Source organism: Apis cerana, linkage group LG1 (genome assembly GCF_029169275.1).
Source record: "Apis cerana isolate GH-2021 linkage group LG1, AcerK_1.0, whole genome shotgun sequence".
NCBI lineage: Eukaryota > Metazoa > Arthropoda > Insecta > Hymenoptera > Apidae > Apis > Apis cerana.
The window spans coordinates 5,794,149-5,804,891 of NC_083852.1; the positions used below are offsets into that span (position 1 = coordinate 5,794,149).

The window sequence follows — 10,743 nt, forward strand, 5'->3', positions numbered from 1 at the left end:
GGCTTGATAAAGCTCGTGATAAGCTGACAGAACAGAGAGCATAAGGTACTTAAAATAACGCAAGGTCCACTTGTAATCATTATATATTCGCATCGATTTCCATAAAGCCTCCTCTGCATCGTTCGTTGCACTCTACGATTTCCTGCAGTTGGCAATTGCGACGACTTGATACACTGCGGTATAAATTCAATAGGAATATTGGAGCGCGTACGTTTCCTACGTGCATGCTTGTACAGGCCGATTCATATAACTCTAGTTAAACTATTGAAGTTAAAGTATTGAAAATATTTTATATATTGAAATTGTACTAAATGGGGATATACGATATAAAAATGTTTTTTTTTTTATTTATTAGACATTAAGCAAAATTATTTTTCTTTTTTTTCTTTTTATAAGAAATATCTATTGAAGAAGAGATACGATATAAAATTTGTAAAAATTAAAAAATTTTATTTATTCTAAATTTAATAACTCGTAAATAATAATATATCATAAAATATGTATTTATACGTGTTATATGAAATATCGTGTCATTCATCCTGTATAATATCCCTTTATCATAACGCTCGACGCCGATATTTCTCCACTTTTATACGTTTTAGATCAATTTTTATTTTTTTTTCCAACACCTCGAAACGAGATTTTCTCGAGGTTAAGACAAACCATAAACCATACGAAGATCTACGAAGTAAATGTCGAGATTGGCTTTTTATCGGCATTGGACCAGTACACAGTGTGTTTATGTAGGGTCGTGCGCATTGGAGGGGAAACATTATCATCCGCTTAATTGCCGGCTATTAATTCAAGTGGTTGTGTCAATGGTTATAGGCTATGCAGTCTGGTATACACTAAGAGGTTCATCCTAATGTTAGCCTAGGCTACTGTCATCGAGAACGTTACCGTATCCTCCTATCTGTTGTATATACGGCAAGCCACGATCCTTTGCCCGTAATTACTATAATTACTCGGTGTCCAGGAACAAACGATCGGTTTCGAACTATCGAATTGATAAACGTTTTCTCGATTGTATATTAAATTTGCATTTGAAATTAATAACTAACGAAGACATGTGATGAAAATTTCCAATTTTTTTTTTTATAAAAATGAAATTAATTAAAAATTTTTATTGAACAGAGCCCAATGTAATATATTTATTGTTAGCAAAATTTGTCTATTATTAAAATTTTTATTCGAGCAACGGATGGCGATCAGCCAAGTATTCTATATTCACAGGAGAAACTGATTGATTTTATCTTCTGAAAAATAATTTAATTTTGTCGTCGAACCGATTGGTGTTCGACTTATTTGCAAATTGGAAATAATTAATTTGCGTATTCTTCTACGATTTCTTTTCGCATTATTGGAGCAGAAAAATAGAAAAATCGAACGAAAAATCTTTGTATTTTAAAATCACTTTTTTCAGAAGAAAAAAAAAAACAATTTGCGTAAAAAGATAAAAACACAGTTCTCGATACGCAAGTATACCATTTCGTTACTGAAACTCCAAAAAAAAAAAGGAAAAAGAAAATAGAAACAAAAGAGAGGAAAGAAAAGCAAGAGGAAAAACGCAAAGAGGAGGAAAAGAAAAAAGAAAAGAAAAGGAGCGGAGGAAAAGGAAATATCAGTTCTTGCTCAGAGCGCGGACCTCGTGGAAAAGAAATGGAATTTTGCCAAGGCTGAGCCGCGCTGGAAATGCCACCGTCTATTTTATTCCGCAGTCAATGGCACTCGGCACCTACTCGCCGTACCTCTACACTCTGTTTCCCTTTTTGCAGGCATCGCATTAAACCTGCCTAATGCCACTTGAGAAAGAGAGTGGGGAGGGGGAGTGGTGGAAAGGAGGCGAGAACCGCGTCCGATAAATCGATCAGGTTCAAATTTCTCAAGGGAAGCATGGAGGCCCGTGTACAAGCGGGGAAAGCGATGGAAAAAAAGTGACGCATGACTTGGTAAAAGTGTCGAAGAATCTAGGGTCCCCTAGATACGTATAGATATGTGTATACAGAGAGTCTCAAAAATATCGGAAAATCCGTAAATCGTGGATTCCTGAGATAATTTCAAGCAACATTTTCCTTTGCAAGAACTTTCCTTGGGGTTTTGTTAACGAATTATTAACAGAAAAACGCTAGCCAATCACGAAGCGAGTAGTCTAGTCGAGCCGCGACAGTAGCATTGGCTACGTGACGTCGATCGAATGTGAACAAGTCCAAGCAAAAATATCTGGAAAAAAGTGTGTTGAATATTATATTTGTTTATTTATTCATTGTTCGTGATATAATTTTTTATAGGTAAAAAAATATTTGTTATTATTCAACACGTATTCTTTGAGATATGTTGCTTGGACTTGTTCGTGCTCGTCGACAGCACGTAGCCAACGCTACTGTCGATTGTAGTTAAATTATATTACGCGCTTTGTGATTGGATAGTTAATAATTCGTGTTTTTTTGTTAATAACTCGTTAAAGGCGTAACGAAAGTTTTCTGCAAAGCAAAATGTTCCTATTTTTGGGAACACCCTGTACATAGATAGTTTACCATATTCAGGATAGAGCAGATTTACCGGTTAAGCGTTTCACCGTGTAAATGGTCGACGATAAACTGCTTAAGGGGTTGAAGTTTGGGGAAACTTGTCGAACTTTGGTCGCTCTAGCGCGTCCACTATGAACAATGTACTTTTAGAAATTAATTGTAACGTCTAGGGATATAGTTTGCTGATTCTTCGATACTTTCTGAATTAATGAGAGAGGAATATTTTTGCTAATAAAAAGTTACTTTTGAACAGTTTTTCTGGTTTATGAGAATCACTGAAGAACAGTAATTGATGTTGGAAACTCGATGGAGAAATAACAAAAAGTTTTTTTCCTAGAAATTTATAGCGCTGTTATAATGAATTATATAGGTGCATAACTGATGGACCTCGTGAAAGGTTATAATATTTATTTCGATAAAATATAGCGAAGAATATTTGTTATATTTGCTATATTAGGATAGAGTTAGAGTGAACTATATATGATTAATATTATATTTATAATATGAAGTAAATTTAAATTAGAGAAAAAAAATTGACTTACAAACGTATTCAAAAATCATTTTCAATCTTCCAATCTTTAATTCATAGTTAAATTTTATTAAAACCGATTATCGAATAAGAACAGGAAAATATAATTATCAATTTTGCTCGAAACCATTTATCATTCTCATTGTGTCTTTATTACTAACTTGTGACTGCCATAGAACCATAAAATAACATATATATGTTATAAATCCATTAATTATACGTCCATAAGCCGTATAAAAAAAATTACAAAAAACTATCCAAAAATATCCATGAATTATAATTTAATTATTATTTAATTTTTTTTTCAAATTTTTTATAATAAGTAAACGAAATCATCGAGATTATTGAGCCGAAAGTTAAATATAAATATAACCGTATTTCCATGGAAAGAAGAAATGTAATATACAGTGTAATGCCAAATTCATCTCTTCTGTACCATAGAACCCCCTCGAGGGGAGGAATTCAATAAGAGAGTAGTATCTCGTCGTCTGTCAAAACATTTCACTCCGTGGCGGCAATCTCAACGATTTTTCGTCATCGAAACCCATGGCCGCGGATTTCCTCGAGCTATGATAGATCGCGTGTCGTCTTCCTGCGCAATAGGGTTCCGTTGGTAGGAATTAGATTGACTTAAATTGACTCCTACGTTTCTACGTGCGTCAATATGAATTGACGACGGAGTCAATTGGATAATCGCCAAAAGCGTTCGAGGAAAATCTCCCGTGGAGAAATATTCCTCGTTGATACACGTCTCACTCTATTTTCCAACCGTTTCTCATATATACGCCTCGTGCTGTCACAAATGATAACCTGATTCTTTTAGAGGAAATTGATCCTAACTGATTTTAGAAAGATTAATAACAGGGCTATTATTTCGTTTGTTCGCAATGATGATAATATAATAAAAGCGCCATCTGTATGGAAATTGTTGTTTGTGTTAAGTCGATGTGAAATGTTATCGAAATAAAATTTGAAATTTATAACTCGACAAATATTTTTTAATTTATAGATTTTAAAAAATTAAAAAAAATTAATTTTTATTTGAATAAGTTTAGTTTATATATATATATTTTTTATAATTTTATATAATTTGTTTAAAGCAATTTTATATGATAACCTCAAAATCGTGTTATTTCGTGTCTAAAATCTCGAATAATTTCGCGTAATTGCTTATTTCGAAAGCACTGCGAGGTATATAAGATATACAGTATCCCGTATACCCAAAACAAAGATCTTAAAAACATCCTTAATGCGTCTCAGGTTACCTCTATTTCTAACAAGCATCCTGTCTTTCAAAATCTTGCGCACTGTCAACTTGGCATATATTGGCATATATCTCCGTTTTCATTCATCTATTAAATTGAAATTAAATTAACTTAAAATATTTATTATACAAGGAAAACAAAATTATATTTTTAAAAATATATTTTGTAACTTAGACGTCTCGTGTTACTTTTAACTATCACGATCGATCCTAACCTCACTTTCGCCTCGTTCAGAAAAATATCGCTGCTTTATATTTCGTGTAATAAAGGCTGTATCGTGTTTTATGAAGAAAAAAAGGAAGAAAAGAAAAGTCGAGATTCTTTGAGAAAGAAGCACAACGTGTGGTGGACCGTTTGATATACAAACGAGAGGTGGGGCTGCTGGAAAAAGATACGATCGATCATTCCGAAACGATAGCTCTGAGACTTTAGTTACACGCAATGCTTTGACACGTTGCAAATGAGACATCGCTGCAAATGGTCAATACTTTTTTCTTTCTCTCTCTCTCTCCCCCCCTTTCTTTCTTTTCTTCCTTCTATTCCTTTCCTTTTTTTTTTAATCCTTACCGACGTGTTCCACTTATCGATTACCGATCGAGTCTGTCCATCGTGTCAACCTATTTGCACAGAAGTACAGAATCCTGCATTTCCTGTCTGACAGTGGAGGTCGGTAGCAAATTCAGTAGTGTGGCACTAAAAGGGCTCGACGATAAATCACTTGGGCAAATTCCTTATAAAGCACTAAGTGCCGCGAGGCGTTTGAAAGGATCGTGGGTCAGAACGCCGGGAGTAAGAATAATTATATGGTTGCATTCCGATGCTTTTCATTTTTAAGCCCCTTTCACGTAATATATAACTGTTCAACGTTTGAAAGTTTAGAATCTGTAACTTATCTGTTGGTTTATTATTTTTTTTTATTTTATTTATTAAATTATAATAAGTAAATCATTTTTTTTTAACAAATTTTATATTGAAACTAACTAGTAAGATATTCATTAGTATCTTTGAAAGAGAAAAAAATTTTTAAAAATTCTTTCTTGAAACGTTTAAATTAATATATAAAATTGATCGATTCACAATTTCTACAAATTTCTCGATTCTAATACGCGTTATTAATATTTAACTTATAGAGAAATAAATTAATTAATTTCAATTCAAATCGATTTATATTTTGAATATAACTCATTTATCTATGTAAAAATATTTGAATATGTATAACTACTTTATTTCGATTTCTTTTTTCTTTTTTTTTTTTTTTTCTTAGATAAATGAGAGGATTAAAATCATGAGATGGATTTATTTTACGTTTAAAATGAGATTATAGAGAATTCCCAGATTTCCTTCTTTCGGATAATTCTTGAAATATTTGTACATCTTGGAAGCTGTCGGATATTTATAATTTCTAATTTCTTTAAATTATTTTCATATATATGGTGTGCTTAAAAATACCAAATTGATTTATATAGATATTATCTCTACAAAAATAGGTTAAACAGAGATTGTACGGTTTCGAGGAGGAATATAAGCTGGATCAAGCAAATTCTTTTCTGGAGAAGGCGATTCTCCGAGATTCGAAGGTTAAATCTAAGATTCTCTCGTGAATGAATATCTTTTTATCATAATGAGATTTTTATAAAAGAGAGAGAGAGAGAGAGAGAGAAAGAGAATATAAAAAAACAATATTTCTTCGATCAATTTAAGTTAGATTAAATAAATTTAGTTTTATTTATGAGATTTTAAACCGTGAAAATTTCCTTTCTAATCCACATTTTCTTTTTTTTTTTATTCTCGTGTACACACACATATGTATCCAAAGTTGTTTACATCACTGTCAATTCAACTTTATAAACATTACACATGACGAATACACATTTTTCGCATTAAAACTTTCTATAACGATCCAACCTTTCACCAGTTTATAAACAAACAAGATATAGAAGATATAGATTTATATAAATTTCTTTAATGCAATCGCGCCGTGTAAATCGTCGAAATGAAAATTCTAATTTCACATTTATTATTTTTTTCACAAAGGTGCACACGATGAAGATAGCAAGGAGGAAAGGAAGAATGTGGACACCGTTCTCATTCTACCATCCGAAAGAGATCAAATGATGGCTGCAACTTTCGATTTCCCGAGTTTGAGCTTCGAGGACAGCGACGAGAGCTCGAACTGGAACTGGAATACGTTGCTCAGACCTAACTTTTTGGATGGATGGTACCAGACGTTACAAAGTAAATTATAAAATATTTTCTACATCATTATTACTAATCCATTTTCAAGATCCATTTTCTTATTTTTATCATCGAAAGATTCATCGACATAATTCAGGAATTAGATATCACAAGATAAATCACACCTCACTGTGCATTAACATTAACATGTCGAATCATTCTTTTTCATATTTTCGACAATACCAGCCAATTCTTTATAGAAGTTTTCCAGATTTGCATTTCAAAATTCGATATAAATGAAAGGGGAGGAAAAAAAATATTATTCCTCAGAAAAGTTTATTCGTAAAATATCGTATTTTATTCAATCGAAGAGAGAGAGAAAAAAAGAATTTCTTACATCCAACCATTCGGCTCAACTTCTAATTAATATCGCGAGACGGAGCTCGAAATCGAATTCCGGTGGAAATGGCGCGATAATCGGAGAGATAGGGCATTATGATCGGGTATCAGAACAATTCCGTCGACCACGTAACGTGAAATCGGCTTAAAAGTAAATCGCTATCCTTGCCAAATTTTCACAATTGCGATCGCAATTCTTCTGACCGAACTGGGAACGAAAAAGAGAAAAAAAGAAATCAAAATTGTTTTCCAGCATCGAAGAAAATTTAATCCTCCGTATTTAGATTACACGAGAACTCGACGCGAATAATTTCTATCCCGCAGAATAAATATTTACTTGGCGCTCGTCGGCAGAATTCCCTCTCTCCGTGTTCGATCCGGCTCAACTCCTAATTAATATCGCGAAACGGAGCTCGAAATCGAATTCCGGTGGAAATGGCGCGATAATCAGAGAGATAGGGCATTATGATCGGGGGATATCGAGAGAACGATTCGTTGCGCCGCGTAACAGAGAAACGGCCAAATAGAGTGATAGTGGCCGTGATCGGGTATAACCGCACGCGTGCCGCTTAGGCCGCCGCAGAAACGCGATCACGGTTCAACAAGCACAAACATAAAATTACACACGGAATCGCGGCCGGCCGTGTCCCTGTTCCGCTTACATGCGGTTTGTCAAACGTAACTTCCGTAATACCCGATGCGCAATCGGCCTTCCCGTATAACCGATTGTCGTTTTCCCGCGGTGATCTACGATTTTCCCTCCTCCCTCTTCCTGCCCATCGTACTCCCAATTTTCCACGAGTGTTTCGCCTCGAATTTCGCTTTTATCGCCGCTCGTCCAGAGGAAGAATCGTGGCGTATGCGCGATAACGAGGAAGGGGAGGGGAGGGGAGGGGGAATTACACGCTCAGGGGTCGAAAAACTGATAACCGCGCGATCGTTTCAGGTTAACTCGGAAATCTTGTTATTTCCCGGCTCATATCGAAAGGAAGGAGGTTTCGGCTTTGAGAATTTGAAATGAGTTTGAGAATTAATGTATTTTTAAACGTAAATAGGCGATATTGTATCCCTTAGGGTATAATAGATGTAATAAATGGGCTGGGGATTTTTTTTTTCCTTATATTTTGTGCTATATGAATTTGGAATGATGATTTGTTCAGTCGTAAAATGTATATCTCAGAAATGTTTTGGTCACCTGATTATATAATATACATAAAATATTCAAGGTATATATATATATAGAGCACGCGTGACAGTAGACGAAGTAAATCTATTTTTAAGCTTCTTTTTATCTCTTTAGTTCTTTCTATCTTTACTTTGCACGATTATCGACAGTCGGTAAAATCGTACATGTACGTGCGTATAGATATATATATATCTTTATGTTAAAAAGATTTCTAATAATGAGATTTAATCGTAAAATATTATTTTTCCATTAAAGTTACTGTAACGTAAACTCGTACCATGACCTAAATTCGAAAGGAAGCGTATTTACAGATTCCAACATCTCTGGCAATTTATCGAAGCTTAAATAAATTAATCGACGAAAACTGAGAACCTCTATCCTGGAATAACGCAGGAGTTTCGAAGTCATTTCCGCGTTAAGTGTTGAAGCTATTCTTGAGCGTGAAATAATATAGGAGTTCCCAAGTTACTTTCCTCGTCATGAAATATTGTTAAAGTTTTCCAAGTTACTTTTCAACATAAATGTAATGGTTTTGCAGTTACTCTTATCCTTAAGCATCGGAATTACTTCGATACGTTACAAAAGTTTGAAATAATATTATATTTTAGCACTTGATATGCGATGTTCCGTTTCTTCCATATTTTTTAAATAAATTTTTTACTTTTTAATTATCAAACTGATTGAGAAAGCATTCTAAAATTACTATTATTATTATTATTATTGTTATATCAATAGATCGATCTCGATTAATGCAATTATGTTACGTTAGTAATAATTTACTTTTTTGTATCCATTATTTAATTACCGTTAAATAAGTTACTTAATTGAATAACCTAATTGAATTAATTATTTTACAACGAGCAAATAAATGATTGCAATTCAACCGTAAAATCGTTTTAATTATCATGCTTTCGAAATTTTCTCAAGATTTGTTATCGCTTCCGCTGTTACCAAGAAATTATTAAACTTGTAGAAATCATCATCGTATTTCTCCACGATTATTAAAAATCGAAAAATATCTGTCGACCAAAAATTTGTTATCATTTTTCCAATTGCGAATCCGTTACTTTTATTATTGATTAAAAATCGATATATATATTTTAATTTCAAATCGAGTCGAGATAAATTATTCACAACACAATTATTTATATCCGAAAAAAAAAAACATTCTTTTCTTACCAAGATTACCGGAGCACGGCCAAGTAAAATTGAAAATGGAAATCGAGGCTAATGATCACGGGCTGAGGAAAAAAATATAAATTCCTCGAGAAATACGAGGAAATTTTTTATAGAATAATAATAATAATAATAATAATGTTTTCGTGTATTCGAACTGTCGCACTGAAATTGGCCAATTGACACCGTAAGTCACAATTATAAAACATGCCGTGAAATCGATATAATTATAAAATTATATCGGCGATAAAGAAGACTGTAGTTTGAGGCTATACTAATGAAAGCAATTAGCAGAAATTACCGCCCTAATTAGCTGGTCGTGATTACTGCGGCATCGCAGGAAACTGCGGATCCTTTTTCGCCTTCCTTTTCCTCTTTCTCTCTCTCTCTCTGTCCTCCTTTCTTCTCCATACCTTCTTTTCTCCTTCTTTCTCCTTCCTCTTTTCTCCTCCTCCACGTAACGGAAAATTGATTTTATAGTCTTCAAGACGAACATCTGCAATTTGTGTTGCCAGTTCCACGCGCTTCTGCTCACGTTCCCGTAGCAATTTCATGAATATATCTGCATACCGTTAGAAACGAGTTTCGAAAAGAAAAAAGAGGGAAGCTGTGAGAAACGTGGCAAAGGGAGGGAAGGAGAGAAAAGAAACAACGTGGGAAGAGGGGTCGGTGAGAAAGCGAGGGGGGATGGGAGAAGATTGATGACATTATCGCGTGGAATTCAAGATGAAGCGGTATTTAAAGGAACTCTATATTCTTGGAAACGCACCACTGTATGATCCGTGATCGAATGGAAAGAAATCGAAAATCCATAACCGGATTCGCATAATGTACTATTCAAGGGTACTAGGGATCCCTAGATTGTCCATAAGCAATACAGATGGCGTTGTGTAGTTACGTGTTCGCTCGTCGCGATTAGAGGATTTGGAATTGGAATCCGTGTTAAACGAGAAATATGTGTGTTTTCAAATTATCACATGTAAATATATATATATATTTCTCTAATTATTCGCAAGAAGATCAAAATTTGAAGTTTGTATTGTTTTTTTATAATTTTCCTATTTTTTTAAATAGATTATATAGAGGTAGTTTCTTTTTTTAAATAGATTAATTAGATTCTATTTGTAATATGTATATATATATATATATATATTATATATATTTCAATCTACCTATCTAGTAATATCGATAATAGCCAGCAAGGATGTTGGTTAATATTATGAAACCAGTAAGAAGAATATTGTAACCATCTGCATTTAGTTGAACGATTAATCATTCTTGTTGAATGTTTGCCCGCGATGAATCATAGCTGACTATAACTTTGCTCGAGCAGTTGTTTTAAAATTTTTTGCGTCAGTTCTAAAGACCGAGTTCTTGTTAAACTTGTCAATCGTTCAATGATTATTATTGAAGTAACTTAATTTTAAATAAATATTTATCCCCTATTAATATATTTTAATACGTCGTCTATTTCCACTTCTGTAC

The 10,743-nt window shown here is 33.6% G+C and overlaps 1 protein-coding gene across 3 annotated transcripts in view; it reads left to right on the forward strand.

Moving 5' to 3' along the window:
* Nucleotides 1–10,743, forward strand: part of LOC107994884 (icarapin-like) — a 43,504-nt gene that overhangs the window by 21,605 nt on the left and 11,156 nt on the right. For all 3 annotated transcript variants that reach the window (XM_062077947.1, XM_017052013.3, NM_001328476.1), the window contains 1 exon segment: nucleotides 6,357–6,557. In XM_062077947.1, the coding sequence (XP_061933931.1) occupies nucleotides 6,357–6,557 (201 nt within the window).